This window comes from Mirounga leonina, unplaced genomic scaffold (assembly GCF_011800145.1).
Source record: "Mirounga leonina isolate KUSES-001 unplaced genomic scaffold, KU_Mleo_1.0 Mir_173, whole genome shotgun sequence".
NCBI classification, from domain to species: Eukaryota; Metazoa; Chordata; class Mammalia; order Carnivora; family Phocidae; genus Mirounga; species Mirounga leonina.
The window spans coordinates 74,258,007-74,281,321 of record NW_023270447.1 but is presented as its reverse complement, the minus strand read 5'-3'; the positions used below and the strand labels follow the sequence as shown (position 1 = coordinate 74,281,321).

Genomic DNA, 23,315 nt, shown 5'->3' with positions numbered 1-23,315 from the left:
CTCCCAGTCTGATGGGAGACAATAGAAACATCCAGATCAGAGCGACAGACCCTGACCTAGACACGTTTACAGCTCACAGAACAGACATAAGGCTGCCTCTCCCTCCGCCACCACCCAGCAGGTCACGGACTGCAGCCTGTCTGTGCCCAGAGTGTCTCCCCCCAGGTCCTTCTGAAGCCCACTGCCCTAGGGCAGACCTGCCCCATTTGCTACCTGGATTGGCTCTGCTGACCAGGCCCCAGCACCTGGCTTCTCCCTGCAATCACAGTTGTTTCTCCAAGACCCAGATGTGGCCCCAGCCCTCCCTGGCTTAGGATTTGGGTGATTCCCTGGTGGCCTCAGCAGCACTTCCTGAAGTTCGGTCATTTGGGTCCAGCCTTTATGATGTTTACGCTTTCTGCATCTCACCTTGTACCTTCATTTCCTTAGTATTTTCCTTTAAGCATTTCTTTTTTAAATGTATCTTACAAAGAAAGTTTGTATCACCCTTGTAAGCGGAAAGCCTCTTACTCCTAATAGAAGATAATCATCAAAACAAAACATAACAATGTTACAGATTCTTGGTGGTTACACTTGCCTGCAGAAATAGTCACTTTAAGGCCTGATCACAGCTCTTAGGTATTAGAAGTCAAGCGTTTTCCTCTTGATGGAGTCAAAGGCTTGAAAGAAAATTGAAAAGGGGCTAACTTTCTGATCCCATGAATCAGTGTTACTTAGTGTTGTGGGCCAGGAAACAGATCATCTTCCCCCTTCCTGAAAACTTGCCCGCAGAGGTGCGCTCGCTTGCAGGCTCAAGGCCAAGCCTAGCCTACCTGCCCCCGCCCCCCCGAGCCCCCCCGCCACGCTGTGCGCGTTCACGCCTCTGTGCCTTTGCTTTGTTCACACAGCCCCCTCTACCGCTGTCCCTCTTTCCCTGGTGAGCCAGACGGCTCATTCCTCCTGATCCAGCTTAATTATGCTTCACCTTTTGTTGCTTCCTTGAATGCCGCCTCCAGCCCCCACCCCACACGTTCCCCCTGGGATCCAGTATAGACATCAGTCATACCATTAATCCTCGAGCTGTGGGTTCGGCCTTTCTATCTCTCATTCCCATCACTACCTGACAAGTCTGATGCGATTATTACTGAGTGAGGAACTGAGGCTCCGAGAGGTTAGGCAGCTTCCTCAAAGAAACAAGCCAACAAGTGGCCAGGCCAGGTTTCAAAATGAGATCAGGCTGGCCCCAGAGTCACCAGACTTGACTCACAGTGCCTCTTACCCGGACTCGGTGATTATCCACTTCACCTGCTCCCTCTGCCCTCAGGCCAAGCTCTTCCTGTGTCCTCCGGCCTGCCCCTCAGCTGGTAGGTGGTGGGCGCTCCATAAGCCTCTGGCATGAACAGAAATGGTCACGTGGGGATTACGGTGACCCACAGCCTGGGCACTGTGGCTGACCTTGCACTGACCTAGAAGCTGGGGAGACCCCACCCTGCCGCCGTTTCCTCCACAGGTGGGGGCAACGGAAGGCCAACAGTCAGGACCCAGCAAGGCGGGTGGCGATCCCGGCCTTCCCTCACGAAAGCCTGCTCGGTAGCTCAAGCCGGCCCCCGGGGCCTTCCCCGCCAGCCACGGGGCTTCAGTCGCAGACCCAGCCATCTGGCTCTGACTGCAGAATGCCGGCCTGCTCCCCTCCCTGGGCTTTGGTTGCTGTGGAGAGACCCATAGCATGGCCCTTGGTGAGGGAGGAAGTGTGGGGAGATTCATTTGCTTCTCACAGGTGTTCATGGGGACGAGCCTTGCCCCTCATTACCACATCCCCAGGGGCTTTAGAGCCCCGGCTACGTGCCTGGGGGCAGCAGGAAAGGCCTTTTTACTTCTTGGGGGAAAACCCAAAGCAGAAAGCCTTGGAGTAGATCTTAGATTCCCTTAGGGCAGAAATAGCATCTCTTACCGCTCTTTCTTCTTTTCTTTTCTTTTTTTTTTAAAGATTTTATTTATTTATTTGACAGAGAGAGAGAGAGATAGCACAAGTAGGCAGAGGAGTAGACGGAGAGGGAGAAGCAGGCTCCCCGACGTGGGACTCGATCCCAGGACTCTGGGATCATGACCTGAGCCGAAGGCAGACGCTCAACCAGCTGAGCCACCCAGGCGCCCCTCTTCCTTCTTTTTTCAACAAATATTATCTAAACTAGGTGAACAAAGCAAATGTGGTTTTTTGTCTTGTTTAAAGGAAGCACTAGGCCCAACGTGGGGCTTGAACTCATAACCCCGGGATCAAGAGTCGGACACACTCTACTGACTGAGCCAGCCAGGCATGCCCCCTCTCCCCGTTTTTTCCTAATTTTTTTAACTTTCGTTTAAATTTTATTTTTTTATGTATTTATCTTTAAGGTTGTTGTTGTTTTTTGTTTTGTTTTGTTTTTAGTAGGCTCCACACCATGGAGCCCAAAGCAGGGCTTGAACTCACAACCTTGAGATCAAGACCTGAGCTGAAATCAAGAGTCAAATGCTGAACTGACTGAGCTACCCAGATGCCCCAAGATTATTTTATTTTATTTATTTATTTATTATTATTATTATTATTATTTTTAAATTGCTGATCAAGTGTCAGGTTCCATTTGAAAGGCTTAACAGCACATCTTGTCAATTTTTTTTTTTTTTAAGATTTTATTTATTTATTCATGAGAGACAGAGAGAGAGAGAGGCAGAGGGAGAAGCAGGCTCCCAAGGAGCAGAGAGCCCGATGCGGGACTCGATCCCAGGACCCCGGGATCATGACCTGAGCTGAAGGCAGACGCTCAACCATCTGAGCCACCCAGGCGCCCCTATTATTTTTTTTTATTAAGTAATCTCTATACCCAGTGTGGGGCTCAAACTTATAACCCTAAGATCGAGTCGCATGTTGTACCGACTGAGCCAGCCAGGAGCCTTTAATTTATTTTTTTTAAAGGAACCATATTTGACTTATCTGTATGTACTTGCCTCTTCTCCCGTCACCTGCCACCCCCAGGCCTTGTACAATATCTTGACATAGTAGTTGGTAATGTCTGAGAGAATGTTTGGAAGACAAGGGTTCTAATTTCAGCCCCACTTTATACATACTATTGGAGTGAAGTCTGTGTCCTCATCTGTAAAATGTGGGTACATACCCCCTTGCCCAGGCCAGAGCATCTTTGGTGCATCAAGTGAGACAGGGAATATCAGTGCACTTTGAAAATTGTTTGTCTCGGGCGCCTGGGTGGCCCAGTTGGTTAAGCGACTGCCTTCAGCTCAGGTCATGATCCTGGAGTTCTGGGATCGAGTCCCACGTCGGGCTCCCTGCTCAGCAGGGAGTCTGCCTCTCTCTCTGACCCTCCCGACCCTCCCCCCTCTCATGCTCTCTCTCTCTCTCAGTCTCTCTCTCTCTCAAATAAATAAATAAAATCTTAAAAAAAAAAAAAGAATGCTTATTTCCTACAATTGGTTATTAAAAAAAAAATTGTCTCTATTGAAACTTAAGAGGTGGAGCCTTGTGGTCAGGAATGGCAGAGGGACTTGTCTGGCACTAATAAGCTGTTGGCAGGAATGCGTGGAGGAGGAGTCCAGGGCCGGGGTTGGTCCGCATGAATAAACAGTGGGACAGGCTGAGGGGCATCCCTGCACATTCACAGGGGCATCCCTGCAAGGCCTCCTTTGACCCAACTTGGTGAGGGCCCGGTGCATCTAGGGGGCTCCCTTGCTCCAGGGGGACACTTTCTCCCCCGCCCCTAGCTCTTGGCAACCCAAGGAAGTTGGGTGTGCAGAGCTTTACTTCCTCTTTCTCTGCGTTCTCGAGAGGAGGAAGCCTGGTCCCCGGAGGCCACAACATACTGGTAGGAGTCCCCTGCCTGCCTGGGGGCCTGTGGGAACCCAAGTGAGGATTCCAGGAATTTTCTCCTCCTCTTTCCTCAAGTGGGTCTGTGGCTACCCTTCGCTCACGGATGAGTTGGGTTCTGAAGTTTGGTAAATAAGTTGTTTGGAATATAGTTTTTCATGGGAAGAACAATAATAATAATAATGGCTAGTGTTTATTCAGCTCTGGCCCAGTGCTAGATGTTTTGCTCATAAGCCCACTTGCTGAGTTCTTGCTTCATCTTCCTTTACAACACTAGGAGGCAAGTTTGATTATGTCCTATTTTCTTTTTTAGCAGATGAGGGCACGGAGAAGTTAAGCCACTTGACCCATATCACATAACTCGTTGCGGTTGGGCCACATACATATCTGTCTGGCTTCAAAGCTTGTGTCCAAGCCTGGAAGCCAGCAGTGGGCAGGGATGAGAGCTGGACCTGGGGCCCATGGGCGAGGGTTACAGGTTGGGTTTGGAGGAGCATCAAGAGTTTTGGAAAGAGGTGGAGGATTGTGCAAGCTGGAGTGTCCCAACGTGAACTGTGAGTCAGGACTGAGGCTCCTGTGAATCTAGCCCCGTGCTCAGGGCCGAGCTGCAGCATCGCACTGAGCACCCGCCACAATCCTGTGAGTCTGAGACTGTCTTCTCTCCATTGGACGGATGAGGAAGCCGAGGCTCCAGGAGGTGAAGGGAGGTGAAGGTAGCAAAATCATGTTTCAAACCTAGTGTTGCAGACTCCAGAGGCCATGCCAACACAGCTGTTAGTAAGTACTCACCAAGTGCCAGTTCCTTTCCAGGTACTATTTCTGATCCTTCTATAAGCCTTCCAGCCTGTTGTTATTTGTCTGCTTTTTCACATGCAACCACAGGCTCACAGAGGTTCAGTCCCCTCCCTGACGGCACTAGCTCGTGAATGGGAGGGTCAGGATTTGAACTCTAGGCCTGCCTGAGTCCACAGCATGTATTCTCTCCTCTCTGCCTGCTCCCCGATGGCTCATGGGCCGGGGACTGCCTGTTTCCCCCACCAGCCCTGCCCTCAGCGGGCATGCGGTCTAGGGGGAGAGACAGCGTCCCCTACACAGCAGCCCCATCACAGCCCCGCAGGGAGCAGGCGCTGGGTGTGAGGCACAAGAGCCCCCATGGCAGCAGTGCTCAGAGAAGCTTCTGGAAGACTGGACAGGGAGCAGGAGAGTCCTGGTGAGCAAGGAGAAGGCAGGGGCCAGGGCTTGGTCGGAACAGGGGCAGGAAGCTGAAGCTGCAGGGACTCGGGGAAGAGTGGTGGGAGAAAAGCCAGGAGCAGAGGTCGGGCCCAGTTGTGGAGGGTCCTAGTATCAGGACAGGAAGTTGTCCTTTATCTGGTTTTTAGGGGAGGCCAGTGAAGGGTTGTCACTCAAAAGGGGTTATTTAGAGAAATGTGGTGGTGTGTGCAAGGGGGTTGGAAGGCAGAGGGGCTGGGAGCAGGGAGCCTTCTGGGGAAGCTGTTTGGTGATAGGGGCTGGCCTGGGTTAGGGCATTGGGAGGAGAGTGAAAGATTATGAAGGAAGATCCTGACGAGGCCTAGCGACTGGCCGTGAAGGGGTAAGGGAGAATGAAGGGTCTGCAAAGGGTCTCCAAACGGAGTTTCCCTGCCTCTGCAACTCGCTGGCTCTGTGACTTTGGCTAACTTCCCTAACCTCTCTGGGCCTGTTTTCTCATTTGTAAACTGAAGGGGTTAGAAGAGAAGCAGGCAGTGAAGGGACAATTTTCAAGTGTTCACTCTGTGCTAGGGGCTGTGTTATATGTTCTTTGAGGTTCTTTCCAGCTCTTGGACTGTGCCACTGGCAGAAATAAGCAACCAGGCAGGGTTAAATAATACTCATTGTGACACTTTAAAATTTAAAAAAGACCTCAAACCCAAGTTTTTGGAAACTTGGGTTCACATCTGGGTTCTGCCACTTCCTAGCTGGGAGTGGCCTCGAGCACGTCACTTCACCTCACTGAAAAGTCTCCTTAACTGTGACTTAGAGGTGGTAATGATAACCTTACCTCCTGGGATGTTCTCAGGGTTCAAGAAGATAATATATGCAACGTGCTCAGCATATAGTAGGTGCTCAGTGTTTCCTCTTCCTTGCCTCTTCCTTTCTTTCTCTCTCTTTTTTTTTTTTTTTTTTTAGATTTTATTTATTTGCGAGAGAGAGAATGAGAGACAGAGAGCATGAGAGGGAGGAGGGTCAGAGGGAGAAGCAGACTCCCTGCTCAGCAGGGAGCCCGATGCGGGACTTGATCCCGGGACTCCAGGATCACGACCTGAGCCGAAGGCAGTCGCTTAACCAACTGAGCCACCCAGGCGCCCCTTTCTTTCTCTTTATAATTCTGTGTGCTTCTTCAGCATTTACTTTGTGCCACTTAACGTATATTAACTCATTTAACCCTCACAACAACCCTATGATGTTATTGTTACTATCCACATTTCAGTGATCAAGGAAACAGAGGCACAGAGAGATTATCTGTTACTTCAGCAAGTCTGGCAAAACCAGGTTTCAGAGTGTGTCCACTGACCTCACACCCCCTGCCCTTTACCCTGCTGCCGGTTTTAAAGAAGAAACGTTCGGGTGCTGAGCTCCATTTTAAACACATGGTGGTTGGGATGATGGTGAACAGCCTAGCAAGAGTCTGTTTGGTAACTGGAATGTGAGACCCAAGTCCGTTTGCTTCATTGATGCATGCCAGGCGCCTAGAATAGTGCCTGGCCCCTGGTAGGCAGTCCGTAAGTTATTTTCGAGGCACGTGGCCAAACTGGAGATGCTGTCTGGGGAGTGCATTCAGTAGAAGCAACAGCTGGGAACATTGCTAAGGGCTGGGGATCACAAGCAGCCTCATGGGACTGTCAGAATTCTGTCAGGAAGGAGCCACTGCTTTGGGGACTTTGGTCCTTTGAGGCCTGGGGGACCAAGAGGCTCAGTGGGTAGAATTGTGGGCTTTTGCATGTGGCAGACCTGGGTTCGGATTCCTGTTCACCCGCATCTGAGCTTCATGACCTCGGACAAGTTACTTAAACCTCTTTTTGTTAAGTTTTCACTGAAGAATAATGGGCTTACAAGATGTGTACAAATCATAAGTGTTCTGTTTGTTGAGTGTTCACAAACCGAACACACACATATAATCAGCACCCCGATCAAGAAACACTATATGAGCAGTGTCACAGGACCCTCCCCCCCACCCTTGTACATGTCAGGTCTGTTTCTGGATTCTCTTTTCTGTTCCATTGATCAGCATTTCTACCTTTGCACCCAAACCAGGCCTTCTTAAGTAATAGAGCTTTATCATTAGTCTTGAGATCTAGTCATATAAGTCCTTTAGCTTTTTTCCTTCAAGAATGCCTTGGCTATTCATGGCTCTTTGCATTTCTGTATAAATTTTATTTATTTTTTTTTTAAAAGATTTTATTTATTTATTTGACAGAGACACAGAAAGGGAACACAAGCAGGGGGAGTGGGAGAGGGAGAAGCAGGCTTCCCGCTGAGCATGGAGCCCGATGCGGGGCTCAATCCCAGGACCCTGGGATCATGACCTGAGCCGAAGGCAGGCGCCTAACGACTGAGCCACCCAGGTTCCCCTCTGTATAAATTTTAGATTGGATTTGTCAATTTCATCTCCCCCAAAAAACATACTGGGATTTTTTTTTTTTTTTTAAGATTTTATTATTTGACACAGAGAGACACAGCGAGAGAGGGAACACAAGCCAGGGCAGAGGGAGAGGGAGAAGCAGGCTTCCCACGGAGCAGGGAGCCCAATGCGGGGCTCGATCCCAGGACCCTGGGATCATGACCTGAGCCGAAGGCAGAGGCTTAACGACTGAGCCACCCAGGCAGCCCATACTGGGATTTTTGACTTGAATTATGTTGATGTACAGATTGATTTAGGGAGAATAAATCTAATTCTAATGCTGAGGTTTTGTTTTTTTTTTTTTAAAGATTTTATTTATTTATTTAAGAGAGAGAGAGAATGAGAGACAGAGAGCACGAGAGGGAAGAGGATCAGAGGGAGAAGCAGACCCCCTGCCGAGCAGGGAGCCTGACGTGGGACTCGATCCCGGGACTCCAGGATCATGACCTGAGCTGAAGGCAGTTGCTTAACCAACTGAGCCAGCCAGGCGCCCCTAATGCTGAGTCTTTTAATCCATGAGTACAATATATTTCTGTATTTCTTTTCCACTTAAAATTTCTATTATGAAAAATTTCAAATATACAGAAAAGTGGGAAAATACAATGAATTTCTACGTGTCACTAAATAGTTGTTATTAGTGTCTCTTATTTATATCTTATATACTTATGATTTCTTTCTTTTATCTTTAATTTTTTAAAAGATTTTATTTTTAAGGAATCTCTACACCCAACATGGGGCTAGAACTCACAATCCCAAGATCAAGAGTCACATGCCCTTCTGACTGAGCCAGCCAGACACCCCTATGCTTATAATTTGTAAACCATTTCATCGTAAATTACAGACATTATAGACACTTTATCCATAAATACTTCAACATGTGTCTCCAAAATCTAAAGACAGCCTCCTGCATGACCACAATTCCATTATTACAGCTAGGAAAATTAATAGCTCCCAAATTTCTAACCTATATTCCTTTTTCCCCAGTTCCCCGCCAAATGTCTTTCTTGTTGCTGTGTTTTGTTTTGCTTTTCAAGACGGGATCCAATCTAAGATCATGCATTGCATTTGTTCGTGTCTCTTAATTTAGAGCCATCTCCTTCTCTTTGTAAGTGACATTGATTTTGTTAGAGATCAGGCCAGTGGTCTTGTAGGCGTCCCACATTCTGGATCTGATTGCTTTCTCATAGTGTTGTTTACTTTGTCCTTCCATCTCCTGAACCTCCTGGAAACTGGAACTTAGTTCGGGCTTGACTAGATTCCCATAAACCTCCCTAAGTCTTCCCAGGGTCTCCTTCTTAAAGTTGTATACGGCCAGCGGTGCGTGAGCCGGTGTGTAAAGCTTTATCACAGGGCTTGGCACACGGCAAGTTTCGGTAGGCTGTAGCAGATCTTCATAGTTGTCCCCGCCTTGGGCCTGCATTTTATCCCAGTGGCGTGTTCCCAGGAAGCGGTTTCCTGAAGGCTTCTCTTGTCCCTGCTAGGGAGCAATGGCTTCTCCCCAGCCGGGGCTCTTGGCTCCGGGCTCGAAGATCCCCCATCTCCCTCTCCTCCCGCCCTCAGATAACACAGGCAGTTCCACATACCGGCCACCCCCTCGGACCCGGGAGGTGATGATCAACGGGCAGATGGTCAAGTTGAAGTACTGCTTCACCTGCAAGATGTTTCGGCCACCACGGACGTCACACTGCAGTGTCTGTGACAACTGTGTGGGTAAGTGGGAGGCAGCAGGGAGTGATGCAAGGAGCCCTGGAGACAGGAGAGTCACTCATGGGGGTGAGGCTGTGTCTGAATCAGCCAGAGCTGGGCAGGAAGTCTGCTTCACCCAAATTTGCTCAGACCGAGGAGGGGCTATAGGGAGAGGCGCAGAGTGTGACCAGTGGTATCTTAGCTTCAGCCCAGGATTGGTAGATTCTTTTCCCCCAGCTCTGAAGTATGGGGCAGACACAGAGAGGCCCTGGACCCTTCTTCCAGGCCTCAGCCTGGTTCTCAGTAGGTCCAAGCTTCCAGGAACCAGAGACTGGAGCAATAACATTCTAGATACTTTGGGGCCAGAAAGAGAATGATTTATCATCCAGTGGCCCAGGGCCAGCTATACTGAATGACTTTGGATCTGATTCCCAGGGTTTGGGAGGGACAAGTATCTGGGAACAGAGGAGTTCAAGCTGGTAAGGTGGAGAGGATGTAGCCAAGATTGGAAGCTAAGCTCCTGACCCACAATTGCAGTGGTTGCTGGGGAACCAGAGACTGTTTTGTCTCCTCTTCTTGCTCACCAGAGACCAGACAGCCCTGATGGGGACTGGGGGTGTGCCCCTGGGAGGGTGTCATAAGGGAAATGCTATGTAAGAGGACCCAGGCAAGCTGAGCCATGGTGACTGTATGGTTCCCAGGCAGTGAGCTCATCACACTAGCTCAGCGCTCCCTGAGTGAGAGAACAGCAGGGAACACCCATGACAGTAGGCAGGGAAGTGGGTGACTCAGTGAGTGTTATTCATCCCTGAGGACCCCCCCCCCACCTCCCCCGTGAAGAGTGCTGGCCATGGTGTGAGGCCTGCAATGGGCTTGTGATCCATATTCTCACAGGGGACTTTCCTTACCAGTCTGGGTGTGATCCAGGCCTTTCATGCCAGCTCTCCGCAAGTGACAGAGCAGCCCAGCCCCTCCCTGGGCCTCTAGTTCTAGAGCAAGGAATGGGGATCCTTGGTGGTTGGCATGTGGCCAGGGTCATAGGCCAGGCAACAAGTACTTTTTTGTGGATCTTTGTACCAGGCACTGCTGGACCCTAGGGTTCAGCTCAGTGTGAGGCCAAAACAGACCCCCTCATGGAGTTTACAACTGAGCAGGGGTCCTTGGCCAGGCCACAAATAAGTATGTAAACACATGGGCCAAGCGCTGCAGATAAGGAACGGGGCGGATAACAGAGGGCCCTCACCTTGTCTGGGATCAGAGACTTTCTTAAGGAAGTGGCTTTGCAGCTGAGTCATGAAGGGGGAATTACCCTTAACCAGGTGAAGAGACAGCGAATGTGGGGCAGTAGGAACCTGCGCACAAAGGTCCAGAAGCAGGGAGCGTCCGAGGAACGGTGGGTGGGTGCGTGCAGAGAGCCTGGTGGGGAGGAAAGCCCCAGCCATGGCGTGAGGCCTCTGAACACCTGTGGTGGTCGCAGGCCAGGGACACTAACCCGTCTCCCCTGGCCCTTTTCCAGAACGGTTTGACCATCACTGTCCTTGGGTGGGCAACTGTGTGGGGAGACGGAACTACCGCTTCTTCTACGCATTTATTCTCTCCCTCTCGTTCCTGACGGCCTTCATCTTCGCCTGTGTGGTCACCCACCTGACGCTGCGTGAGTTGGGGTAGGGGGCAGGGGCAAGCGGGATGGGGGGCCAGCAAGCTCAAGTCAGGGGGTTGTGGTCACTCTCTGAGCTGTGCCCGGTCCTGTTTTTTCTTGCCCAGGCTCTCAGGGAAGCGACTTCCTCTCCACTCTGAAGGAGACACCAGCAAGATATCCTTTGTGATCTGGTGGATGCCCTGGTGGGAGCAAGGCCCCTTCACTGGGGTGGGTTCCCACGCCTCCTATAAACAGAGGGGAATGGTGTAGAGCCAGTGTTTGTCCTCAAGAATAATCCGCTGTACCAGCTGCTTCTGTTCCTGCCCGGGCTAGAACTGATCCTAAGTGGCCTGAGCAGGGGGCTGGGGTGTCCAAGAACTCTCAGGAGTCCCACAGTCCCTGTCTTCCCTTAAGACACCAAGCTTCCTGGACCATGTCCTCTATGGGGTTCTGGGTGCCTGGAATCCTCATTTCCCTCTACTGTCCATTACCCATCCTGCTCTTGAAGGGGCTCCCAAGCCCTCCTTAGGGCCCAGGAGGTGATCCTGCTGAGAAGTGGTGAGTGGGCCACAGGAAGGTTACAAACTCCCTTCCTTTCTGAGGAAATAGCTCATGGAAGGATAGGTGAGAAAGGCAGAGCGTGGCAAGCTCCCAGGCTCAAGGGAGGCTCCCGGCCCTGTCCCCGTGTGCATCCTTGACCACCGTGCTCACTGTGCTGGAGTTGGTGATCTGCTTCTTCTCCATCTGGTCCATCCTGGGCCTCTCAGGGTTTCATACTTACCTCGTCGCCTCCAACTTGACAACTAACGAAGACGTGAGTAAGGCTGGATCCTGGGCAGGGTCCTGGGAAGGAGGCAGGGCTGAGGGAGCCTGGAGCGGCCACCGTGCAGCCTGACTCTCGGCTGCTGGGGTGACATGGGTGGAGACACTGCCTTCCAGCTCTCACGGCTTGGCCCCGGGAGACCCAGTGCAGGCTTCGAAGACCCCGTGTGCCTGGGCCGCCCGGCACGGCTTTCCCGCTAACCGAGAGGCAGCGCTGCACCGTAAGCCATTATGTTAGCCCGCGTGTGCCTGTTTCCAGAGTTCTTTTGGGGTCTTTTTGCCAACTCTGAAGCAGAAGGAAAAGGGATGCTTTTCTCCCGTTTGGTGGCTGAGTGAGCCCCAAGGTCACACAGCTGGAAAGGGACAGCCAGGGCTGGGGCCAGAAGCCACGGCTCAGCTTCCTGTGCCCCCCACCACACCGCACTCGGAGACTGTCAGGGTGTCCCTGGGCTCCCTTACCGAGGGGGACAGCGAGGACAGGACCGCGAGGCCGTCTTGCGGCCCTCCACCAGCAAGCATTGTTTGAGCACCCCCTGTGTGCCCAGCCCGTGGGCCAGACCTGACGTCCCCTTCCTGTTCTCGCAAACAGTAAGGAAGCACATGAGAGCACCTGCGCCTCGGCTGCCATCACGTATGCTCAGAGGCCCACGACCAACAGAAAACACATTTTTTGACCTCAGCCTCTCATTCCGGGAAACAAAACTTAGCACTCATGTTGGGGTATCATGTGCCGGATGATTGGTACAGAGCAGAAATGACATCAGCCAGCATCTCCCAAGGCGGTTTCGTGGGTGCTAGTTCTTCAGCATGTTACTGGGGGTTAGGTAAAAAGATGTGTGGTGGCCAAGTAAGTTTGGAAAACTCTGGGTTAGAGTCAGGCAGGTGTCCTTCCTTGCTAGACTCCCCGGTGCCTTTGATCTGGCTTCACGGATCTAGAGATGGGCAGGATCTCATCGAATGCCCCACTGATGGTGTCAGAGTTCCCTGTTTTTCAAATGAGGACTGAGATTCAGAGAAGTGGCCTCTCCAGGGTCATCAGTGTGTCGGTGGCAGGGCCAGGGTTCACAGCCAGGTCAGCCTGAGCCCCGTCCCCTTGCACGACCTTCACTCGTAGGTGGCTGGCCAGAGAAGAGAGGATGCACCCAAAAGGTTGCCTTTGGAGGCTTCTCTGGCTGGGCTCTATTCTCTGTCCTGATGAGGGCTTCTTCCTCTCTGCCAGGTCCCCCGAGATCCAGCAGTCCCCCACACTCACTGAATAGCCCGGGTTAAAGACACATCCCCTCCAATAGTCTATCCAGAATTGGTTTCAGAATTCACCAGTTTTTCCTAACCTCTAGACCTCCCTCCTAAAAAATGGAAGCAAGGGAGGTACCTGACTCAGACTTCCTTCCTGCTGGCAGATCAAAGGCTCGTGGTCCAGCAAGAGGGGCGGTGAGGCCTCCATCAATCCCTACAGCCATAGAAGTGTTATCACCAACTGCTGTGCTGTGCTCTGCGGCCCCCTACCTCCCAGGTAAGCCAGGGGTAGCGGGGAGAGGTCCCAGGGCCTGGCCTGGCCAGTGCAGGGCAGCCCTGTGAGTCCACACCTCTCAAAGAGGTTCTGGAAGCAGCAGACCTCTCCTCACAGCATGGAAACCCTCTGCCCACCATCCCCTGCAGAGTGTACTCAAGGCATTTGTCACATAAAAGAATTCTGTGTAATTAATAACATATGCTCATTGTAGAAAAAAATGAAGTACAAAATATTAAGAAGAGTATTAGATATCATCTGTAATCTTGTTCGCCAGGGATCACCACAGTTAATGTTTTGGCCACGCTTGAGCAACTCTCACCTTCCGGTGCTGATGGCCTCGTCGGGTGGGGGGACTCCATCCTCCCTCCTGGCGGGAGAGCCCTGGTGGCTCAGAGCTGCTGGGAAGTGCCCCTCTGTCTGCACACCAGGGGGCGCCAGAGCGCCAGAACAGCTGTTAAATTGCAGTGGACGCTGCGGGAACAAGACTTCGCACACTGTCCACCCCCACCCCACCAGCTTCTCCTGCCTGATATGCCCGTCATGCTTGCCGTGGGGGTGGGGGTGGGTGACAGTGGGCATCGCACTAGTTCCAAATGCCCTTTCGTCCTGCTCTTCCCCTTCCCCGCAGCCTGGCTCTGTGGCAGCCAGACAGCAAAATGGGCTGCTTTGAATTAACAGGGAATAATAAATCCGGTGGCCAAAACCAGGTGTCCAGAGTGCAGAGCGGGCCCTTCTGGAAGGGAAGGGTCTTGAGCCCCCAACTGGAGATCAACTCCCCTTTCTCAGGGTTTCTAGGACTAGGTCTTTCCTTGCCTGGGAAATGGCCTGTGCCATTCGGCCCCCTGGCCTGGATCACTGGTGTCGGGCGGGGGCCCTCACATGTCCCCTCTTGTGTTTTGGAAGCCTGATTGACCGAAGGGGATTTGTGCAGTCTGACACCGTGTTGCCCTCACCCGTCAGAAGCGATGAGCCAGCCTGCGGAGCCAAGCCCGACGCCAGCATGGTAGGAGGCCACCCCTGAACTGGGCTCAGTACTTGCTACCTGCTGGCCTGTCCACCCCTCTGCACTCACCTGCCGCCCTCCACACCTGCCGGGACCCTCCCCATTCCACCCACGGGAAGCAGAGCCGCCAAAGACTCTTTCGTATTTATTTCCCACCCTGCGTGGCTTTCCCCACACCTCCATGGCTGTACCCTCTGCTCCCCAAACCCAAGTTCCCACAGCCTTGGGCCCTACATCCCCCCAGCTGATCAGTGGCAGGAGTGACAGGAGAGAGAGGCCAGGGCCCCCGAGGCCGCGAGGGGGCCATGCCACGTCTCTGCCTGTGCCAGGGCAAGCCCTGTGTGAGTGAGGGTGCTGACTGAGTGCGATGCCTCCCAGGTAGGGGAGCTGCTGGGCTCTGCTCAGCCCGGGTCCTGGCGGTGAAGCAGGACCCACGAGCATTCGGCTCTGGACAGCAGGCTATAGGAGAGGATGCCTCCTCCGTGGGCTGCTTTGGTTTGTGGGCTCCTTCATTCTCTTTGTGATGATCATTGTTCTTCCATTTTTGTTCTTGTTTTTTATATGGGGTTGGCCAGTGGGATAGAGCTGGGGTTCCAGATAGAAAGGGCAGAGGTGGGGGCGGGTGGGGGACAGCCTGTGTCAGAGGAAGCTACCCAAGGCCTCAGCTCCTGCATGATTCCTGGGTAGCACACTAGGAAGTGGGGGCCTTGCCCCCTCGCTATCCATGGAGGGTTCTCTGAGGGATCCCGGTCTGGCGCCCCACCTCTCTCCCAAGTCCGTTCTTGGGCTGGGCGGGTTACACTCATGCTGGCAATACTTGAAACGGGTTTATTAATGCTGGGTATTTTGCACAATTTTATAGACCTCTTTTCTACATAGCATTTTTTAAATGGAAGAAGAAAAAAAAAAGTCAGCCACATTGCTCTCTGTGTAGTGCCAGGTTAAGGATTATCAGAAGGCAAGTTGGTTTTAATAAATTTCTAAGAGAACTTCTGGCGGGAGTGTGTGTGAGTGTGTGTGTGTGTGTGTTCGCATGTGCCCTCGTGCGAATGAGGCTGGCTCCCACTTCCCTACACCCCCTGGGCTGCCCCTCTCCCCGCCATCCCCCTCGGGTGTCAGCAAGCAGCAACAGGAGCAGCCTGAGCTGTGGCCACAGGGAGCCCGTGCTTGGATCACAAGAGACCCCTGGGTTGTCGCTGCAGCTCAGCCCCCGTCCTCCTGCCCTTCCTTCCTCCTCGGACATTAGGAAGCCTGGGACCTGCCCAGACAGGCTGAGGCTGGGCGGGGCTGATGGGGTAATGGCTGCGGGGAGCGGCTGCCATTCTACAAGCCACACTCCCTCCTCTGGGCTCTGAGTATGCGACCTAGTGCCAGTGGCTAGAGGACGGGGAGTCTCTGCCCACTGGAAGACTCCGTCCAGAGAAAAGGGAGGAAAGAGCAGGGTGGTCCAAGAGGCGAGGGAAGGTCGGCCTAAATCTGGGCCAGAAACTCAAAGGATGTCCCTTCTCTGCTGGAAACCATAGCTTCTTGTCAAAATAGGAAATTGTTCTGTCCCCCTCCTTGGCCCTTCAGGTGGCCTGAAGCCCTGGGAAAGTGACGAGGAAGTCCTCGCATCTTGCCCTTCCTTGCTGCAGAGGCTAGTGGGTCAGAGGCAGCTGAGAAATGGCAGTCCCAGAGGGTCCCCTCTGGGAGAAGCAGCTCTGCCCTAGTGTCAGGACCCTGGGCCATGCTACAGCGGTGCTGGGAAGTGGGGAGGGAGCTGGATAGAGGAGGGGACTCCCACCTGCCTTTTATTTAAGCCAGTATTCTTTGTTCCTGCTTGTAATAAAATTTTTGTTTTTAAGACTTGATTTGCTTTGGTTTGGTTTTTGTTTGCTCTTTCTTTGCTGAGGCTCCAACTGGCAGCCCTCTGTTCTTTCAGCCAAACTTGGTCTTTCCTGGGGAGGCAGAAGGCAGGAAGCCCAGTGATATGGTTAACGTTCTCCTCTCCTGGCTGAGTCTGTCTGCTGGAGGCCGAGCAAGGGGGCGAGGCCCCCATGAGCATGTAAGAAGAGGCCATCCTGTCCCCTCTTTGTCCCCTCTACTTTCCCCTGCCTCGGGGATTTAGAGACTCCCAAGTTCTTTCTCCTTGCTGTGTTTCCACTCTGACGCCCCAGGGACTGCCCAGCTAAGAGAAGGTTTCTGAGACAGTAGATTCCAGTTTGTGAGCCGGAGCCTCCCTGGCCCCCAGCCCCACCTGGGCAGCAGGGCCCAGCCAGACAACTCATAACACTGGCCCGCCTCTCTGGTATCTCCCCCAGGAGGACACCTGTCAGGATTTTGCCATCTCCTGCACAGCCTGAGGGGAGCTAACAGGCCTCTTTGCAGAGGGTTAGCTGGTAAGACCGTACCTCCCCTGTCAGCCAGCACTGCCCGCCCCCCTCACACACCATCTCATCCTCATCGCATGCCTTGCCAACCCCATGGAGCCCGTTCATCTGTCTGGTGTGTGGTGTGGTGTGCGTGCTGGCGGTGGTAGGGCCGCCAGGGCTTCCCCCCCAAACAGAAGGATCGGGGCGGGAGGGCAGAGCTAAGAGCCCAGCCCTGCTCTGGACTGAGGAAGTAGCTTCACGCAGAGCAGCTCTCCCACTGGAGCGGGAAGTGAAGGGCGAGGTTGGGGAGAGGGGGGCGTACCTGCTCTGAGCGGCTTGGGCCTGTTCTGCTGGTGGCCTGGTGTGCAGGAGCCCTCAGTCACCAACACTTGGGTCCTGGCTTTCTGTCCCTGCTGAGCTCTCACCCGCCCGTTTTCTCTCCTGCTTTGTTGCCTGCCGCCCAAGCCTTGGCCCTTCTGTGGGGAAGAGGCAGGTGCTGGGGCAGCCCCTGTCCCCACCAGCGCCCCTGCAGGCCTCCTGTCTCCTCCCAATCCTGCTAACCCTGTCTCTTCTCCTTCTTTGCCATCCTGCTGGGATCTCCAGTGTGTGCGGGGGCTTAAGGACCTCCTGAGGACCGCTGCTCTCTGCCTCTCCAGGAGTGGCCTGAGGGGCGCCAGGCACCCGTCACCTCCACCTGCCTAACCTGTGGCCCATCTGCCACCGTCTGTGCCTACAGGGTCTGCCCCCAAGCCTGCCCCCCACGTGTGCTCTCCAGAGCCCTCCACAGGGGGCAGGGGCTGGCCTCTTGCCCCCATCCCCACTCCATGCCAGCCAGAGTGTAGAAAGCCATAATGCAGCTGTCAGCACAATGATATAATACTATGCTGACACTTGCCCCCTTTTCCACTTCCCGTCCCCTTCCCCAGATCCGTAAGGTGTCAAGACTCTGCAGGAATCTGGCCTTACAGCCTGCCCCCTCCCAGCATCAGGCATAGCCGTAGTGGAGCTGAGCAGGTTTCTTCAGGAGCCTCTAGGGTGTTGGTGGTTGATGACGCTGCTGAACAAGTTTGGTGACTGTTCTAAGCACAACCGGTTTGACACTGTTCCCACGGCCCCTCGGTCCCCACTACCCCAAGTAGGTAAGATGCAAGGACGATGCTTGAGCCCTTTGCCCCAGGCACTGAGGGACTGAGCTAGCTCTGACAGCCCTTCAGACAAAAGGAAACTGGGCTGGGCCTAGGAAATCGGCTGAGTCCACGGCCGGGGGCTGCTTGTCTGCTGTCCTGTACCTTTTTTAACAGAAATAAAGATTTCCCTCTTCTTGCCATATCCTTGGCTGTCTGGTGCCACCTTTAGTTGGGGTCCAGGGGTGAGGCCTGTGATGAGTGTGCAGAACATCCAGCTTACCCTCACCGCCAGCTTTGTTCTAGTTGGTCAGCACCGTTCCGGAGACTTAAAGATTTATTTATTGAGTGAGTGGCGGGGTGGCAGGGGAGGCGGAGGGAGAGCATCTTAAAGCAGACTCCCTGCTGAGCGCAGAGCCCGATGCAGGGCTCTGATCCATGAGATCATGACCTGAGCCGCAACCAAGAGTCCGTCGCTTAACCGACTGAGCCACCCAGGCGCCCCTGTTCTGGAGATTTAAAAGAAGAGGCGCAGTGAAGCCAGAAGTGACACCGGAAGTGTAGCCAGTGTCCTCTTCTAGAACTGGTCTTAGTGCTAGAGACCTTCAAGCCTTAGCTGACCTCAACTCTGAAAGTCCCACCAAGATGGGACTGTCACCCCTTGAACTGAACACAGTCCAGGTTAACAATCTCATGGACCCTTCCCTCCCCCCAGCTGCTGCCCCACACCGAGATACACGCACGGTATGCTAAGAGCTCACAAATAATTATGGCAGCCATTTAGCAAGCGCTAGCTGAGAGCCAGGCCCATTTTCTCACCTAAACCTATGAGAAAGGTGATGTCAACTTTTTTACAGATGAGGGAACAGTTGCGCAGGGTCTCCCAACTGATAAAGCAGCAAATCTAGGATTTGAACCCAATCTCTGCCATAACCTCTGACCCTTCTGCACTACCCAAGGAATGAATAGGGCTGCTTCAGGAGGAGGGGACCTCAGAGGGAAAACCCAGCTAGAGGCTGTTATTCACAGCCATCAGAGGGCTTAGAGGTGATCTGTGCTGGCCTCCTTGTACTGATGGGGAAACTGAGGCTCAGAGGCAGGAAGGGACCCTCCCTTTCCCCTGAAAGCCCTTAAAACAGATTTGGGATGCAGTCCCTAGGCTGACATTCCAATCTCTTTCCACTAACTGCACACTGTATCCTAGACTGGACTGGTCTAGGAGATGTGGGATACTTTAAACAACAGTGCCTTGAGGAGAAAAAGACAGGATAGCTGAGTCACTTAAAAGTAATCTAATATTCCCTCCCAAAGGCAACTAGTAGGGTGAGCCCTTGGCTGGATAACTGAACTCTTGTTTACAACTAACCAGTGGGAGAGGTGTCATACCTTCCTCCAGTCACCTGTTTAATTTGATCATTCCAAGACTGGAAAAAATTTCATAGGAAGTTCTTCCTGGATTCTAATCACTCCCTCCTGCTATATTCAGAGTCCTGTCTTCTGTTCTCAGTGCAGATAGATAGCAACAACTGGTGGCTGCCTTCTCTGTCACAAGCCTGTGATTACCAGCTAAGGATTGGCTGTCTCTTGAACCTGCTGGCGGGATGGATGCTATATGGAAGACAGCAGGCAGGAGGAGGAAAGCCCCCTTGGCCGCAGTCCCGGCTCCTGTCCTGCTGACTCAGGCGACTGACGGTGGGACTCCGTGCCCTGCCAGGGCCTGCCACCTCCTGCCTGCCTGGGCTCCTGGACTTGGGAAACGGAGGCCTGGAGGCAAAGGGAGGTGTCTGAGACAGGAACTGAGTCAGGATCGACAGGCTAGAGCAGGCAGGGTAGCCTGGCTCCCAGAGTCACCCCTAAGCTTCAGCAGGGGAAGGGGAGGAGTGAAGAGGCTTCCTTTCACCCTTCTCTCTTCTGGCTGTGCTGAGGGTATGGAGCTTGTGGTCTCCGCCACCAGGTCTCCTGGCTTAAGTGATAGGAAGAGAATGCTGCCTTCCTAGAAACAGAGCACCTCCAAAATTCCTAGGCCTGCCAGGCCCTGCCTTCCAGGTTTCTGGTGCTCTGGGATCTCCAGCTTCCCCCCAGGACTTGGGAAAGCCTGAGCTGGATGGCTAGTATAAAGGAAGGTCCCTGAGGGCCTCGGGCCCGCTTAGGCCAGAGGAATGTCAGCTGGAGAGGGAGGAGACAGTGCTGAGTGAGCACATCTGACCATTCATCTGTCTTCCCTCTCTTAGGGACACTCAACAGGGCAGGGTCCAGTCCTCGGCTGAGGCTTGGTTTGGGACCCTTTGTCATTTCACAGAACCCAGCTCCATGTTAGTGCTTTGAGTGTATGTGATTATAATAATAAGATTGGTTGGATTGTTTCATGTGATAATAAAAGTCACCATTCACTCTAGTAAGGGCTTTTCCATCAACTCATTTAATCTTCACAATAAGTCCCATTTTACACTTAGGAATTCAGAGGCTCACAGAGGTTAAGTCACTTGGCCAAGGCTGTACAGCTTCTAAAAATTAAACCCAGGCAGTCTGATTCCAAAGATTCTAGGCTATTCTATCTCTTACAGAAAAATAATACATATCTACCATTGAACAAAATAAGAAAATCAAAAGGAAAAAAATCACTCGGAATCCCACTAACTAAAGATACACTCTATTAAATTAGTATTTTAATGTATTTCCTTTCCATCATTTTCTGTGTCGGTGATCCCATCTGAGCAAAGCCTTAGAGATGTCAAGCCTAAAATCCCTTCTGCTTCCTTGGAAACCCTGTAGTATCTGCCCAGGCATGCTCCTACATTTCCTTCGAAGAGGCAGATCTCATCTTTGGGCCTCAGAGTTCTGGCCTAAGCCTCCCTCCAGGAGGGGAGGTGGGTATTCAGGCACCAACCAAGAGGAACCAGGGAGGGACAGCCCTGTGAGATGGCCCTGGCGCAAAGATTAAGCTGGCTGGATCCCAGTGAGGGGAGCCCCACCCCTGAGCCCCACCTGAGCTTTCACTAGGGGTGGGGCAGATAAGCAGGAACCCACCCTCACGGGCATGGTGCCAACACCTTCAGGTGAAACTCCTGGCTGAATGAGAACAGCATCCCAGCAAACAGGGACAGAAGGCTGGCAAGAGAGAAGTCTCCCATCTCTGAGGCCTCTGCCAGGGGTCAGAGGGAGGGCCATAGTCAAAGGGAAGGGACAGAGAAATTTCTGAGAGGCAGGCTGGGGGAGGCAGCACTCACCTGGGACTGCTACCCCATAAAACAAAATAGTATGTGTCACCACCTTCTTCTTTATCTCGGTCCTGTCTCTTTCCCCAGGTGCTAGCGTCCCCCCCGGGGAACCAAATTGGGCTGAGCACCCAAGTGGCCTGCTTCCCAGCCTTTGACAGAGGGCAGGCTGAGTCAGGCAGGAAAGCTGGGCCCCCACCCTATGGGAGCCCCACTGATACATGATGGCAGGCGGCTCGGAGTGGGTAGATGACCTGGCGTGGAGAGCCAGAGGGCAGGTCCTCAAACAAGTGGCAACAGGCCACCAACTTGAAAGGGAAAATTGTGCTGTGATGGGGAAGGTGTCCAACAAACCTACTGGGTGACTAATTACAAAGGCTGGGCTGGAGCGTCAGGGGCCGCTCGTTAAACACCTCATTAAGTGGCACCCTGAGCAATGCCACCTGTGCATTCTGGGAACTCAGAGGGAACCCTGAGGGGGAGTGATGACCAGGGGATAGAACCATTTCAGGTAGACTCCTGAAGAAGCCTGGATCTCACTTCTAAATACAGCCCGGAGCTCACAAGTCAGAGGCCTTGACAAGAGGAGCCAGAGGAAGTGGGATGCAGGGGACTTAGTAGCTGTGTGACCCTGAGCACATCTCATCCCTTGGCATTCCCATCTCTAAAGTGGGAGTAATAGTCACAGTCTGGCCCATCTCACAGAGACATAGGAGGGATTAAATTCAATCATGGATGTGAAGGTGCTCGGGAAACTACAGCCCTACCTAAACATAATGATCTCACCTGAACCACGGTGGGAAATGTATGTGGTAGGATTAAGAACCCCATCCTCCTGGGTGCACCTGTCTTCATGGGCCTCTAGCTAGGCTGAAGCAGCCAGTTGGTTGAATCCATCCTTGGCCCCTGGAAGAACACCAGGAAGGGGGATGTGATTTGAGAAACCGGGGCAGCTATGTGGGCATTCACGTATTCGAATCCCTGAACAAGAGGGGGCAGCCTGGAGCCCGGAAAGGTGTCTGCAGGTGGGGCCAACACCGGGCCGGATTTCTCCTGCTGACTGCCCTGATGACTCACCCCATATCCCAGCCTTTTACCTTGAAGGAAGGGCCGGAAAGGGTGTGGGGAGAAGAGGAGAGGGAGGCAGGTCCTGGGCCCCAGCCCCGCCCTCTGTCCCTCCCCACCCTTCTCTGGGGCCAGGCCATCCAGCCAAAAGGCAGGCCGAGAGCCGGAGAGGCACAGAAGCCGGCACTGGTTTCAAGGCAGCCAGCTAGCCCGCCGCCTGTCTGTCTGTCACCAGAGCCATGGAGAGAGCCAGTCTGATCCAGAAGGCCAAGTTGGCAGAGCAGGCTGAACGCTATGAGGACATGGCAGCCTTCATGAAGAGCGCCGTGGAAAAGGGTGAGGAGCTGTCCTGCGAAGAGCGGAACTTGCTCTCAGTGGCCTACAAGAACGTGGTGGGTGGCCAGAGGGCTGCCTGGAGGGTCCTGTCCAGTATCGAGCAGAAGGGCAATGAGGAGAGCTCGGAAGAGAAGGGCCCCGAGGTGCGAGAGTACCGGGAGAAGGTGGAGACCGAGCTCCGGGGCGTGTGTGACACGGTGCTGGGCCTGCTGGACACCCACCTCATCAAGGAGGCCGGTGATGCCGAAAGTCAGGTCTTCTACCTGAAAATGAAGGGCGACTACTACCGCTACCTGGCTGAGGTGGCCACTGGTGACGACAAGAAGCGCATCATTGACTCAGCCAGGTCGGCCTACCAGGAGGCCATGGACATCAGCAAGAAGGAGATGCCACCCACCAACCCCATCCGCCTGGGCCTGGCCCTGAACTTTTCTGTCTTCCACTACGAGATCGCCAACAGCCCCGAGGAGGCCATCTCACTGGCCAAGACCACCTTCGACGAGGCCATGGCGGACCTGCACACCCTCAGCGAGGACTCCTACAAAGACAGCACCCTCATCATGCAGCTGCTGCGAGACAACCTGACGCTGTGGACCGCCGACAGCGCCGGGGAAGAGGCCGGCGAGGCTCCCGAGGAGCCCCAGAGCTGAGCCGCGGCCGCCCCCTCCCTGCCGCGCCAGGCCCTCTCCAGCACCCCGCCCGTGGCAGAGAGGACTAGATGGGGTGGGAGCCCCGACCCTTCTCCCCCAACGCTCTGCCCCCCGCTCACAAAAGCTCCGAGGAGAGGGACCAGCAGAGCCAGGGGGGCCGGCTCTTCCTGCAGCTGCCGGCGCCCTCACCGGTGGTCAGCCCCCCGCCCCTGCTCTCTGCACCCCTCCTCCAAACCCCACCGCCAACCGGGCCACCTCCAACCCCTCTTGCCTCCCTCCCGCCCCCGTGTGCCCCTGAATCTTAGGAATTGAGGAGTGTCCCACCCTTGCGGCTGAGAGCGGGACTGTGTGGCAGAGTCTGGAAATGAGTGTGTGAGAGACTGAGAGCGAGTGAGAGCGAGTGAGAGCGAGCGCGGAGGAC

General features: G+C 53.6%; 2 protein-coding genes across 2 annotated transcripts in view; both read left to right on the top strand.

Annotated features, from left to right (window-relative positions):
• ZDHHC18 (zinc finger DHHC-type palmitoyltransferase 18) overlaps nucleotides 1-15,998 on the top strand; it is a gene marked incomplete at its 5' end in the record, with an annotated part of 23,728 nt that extends 7,730 nt beyond the window's left edge. The window contains 6 exons of the mRNA XM_035019007.1: nucleotides 9,051-9,200; nucleotides 10,693-10,830; nucleotides 10,941-10,989; nucleotides 11,527-11,629; nucleotides 13,038-13,150; nucleotides 14,054-15,998. Coding sequence (XP_034874898.1) covers nucleotides 9,051-9,200; nucleotides 10,693-10,830; nucleotides 10,941-10,989; nucleotides 11,527-11,629; nucleotides 13,038-13,150; nucleotides 14,054-14,171 — 671 coding nt within the window. The remainder of the gene's footprint in view (nucleotides 1-9,050; nucleotides 9,201-10,692; nucleotides 10,831-10,940; nucleotides 10,990-11,526; nucleotides 11,630-13,037; nucleotides 13,151-14,053) is intronic.
• On the top strand, nucleotides 14,065-23,315 carry SFN (stratifin). The gene is made up of 2 exons (XM_035019392.1): nucleotides 14,065-14,153; nucleotides 22,144-23,315. The coding sequence occupies exon 2, from the start codon at nucleotides 22,148-22,150 to the stop codon at nucleotides 22,892-22,894; it is 747 nt and encodes a 248-aa protein (XP_034875283.1). The 5' UTR covers nucleotides 14,065-14,153; nucleotides 22,144-22,147; the 3' UTR covers nucleotides 22,895-23,315.

What these genes read in the sequence shown, in the direction of transcription:
- SFN (XM_035019392.1), top strand. Translation starts at nt 22,148, where the DNA reads ATGGAGAGAGCCAGTCTGATCCAGAAGGCCAAGTTGGCAGAGCAGGCT.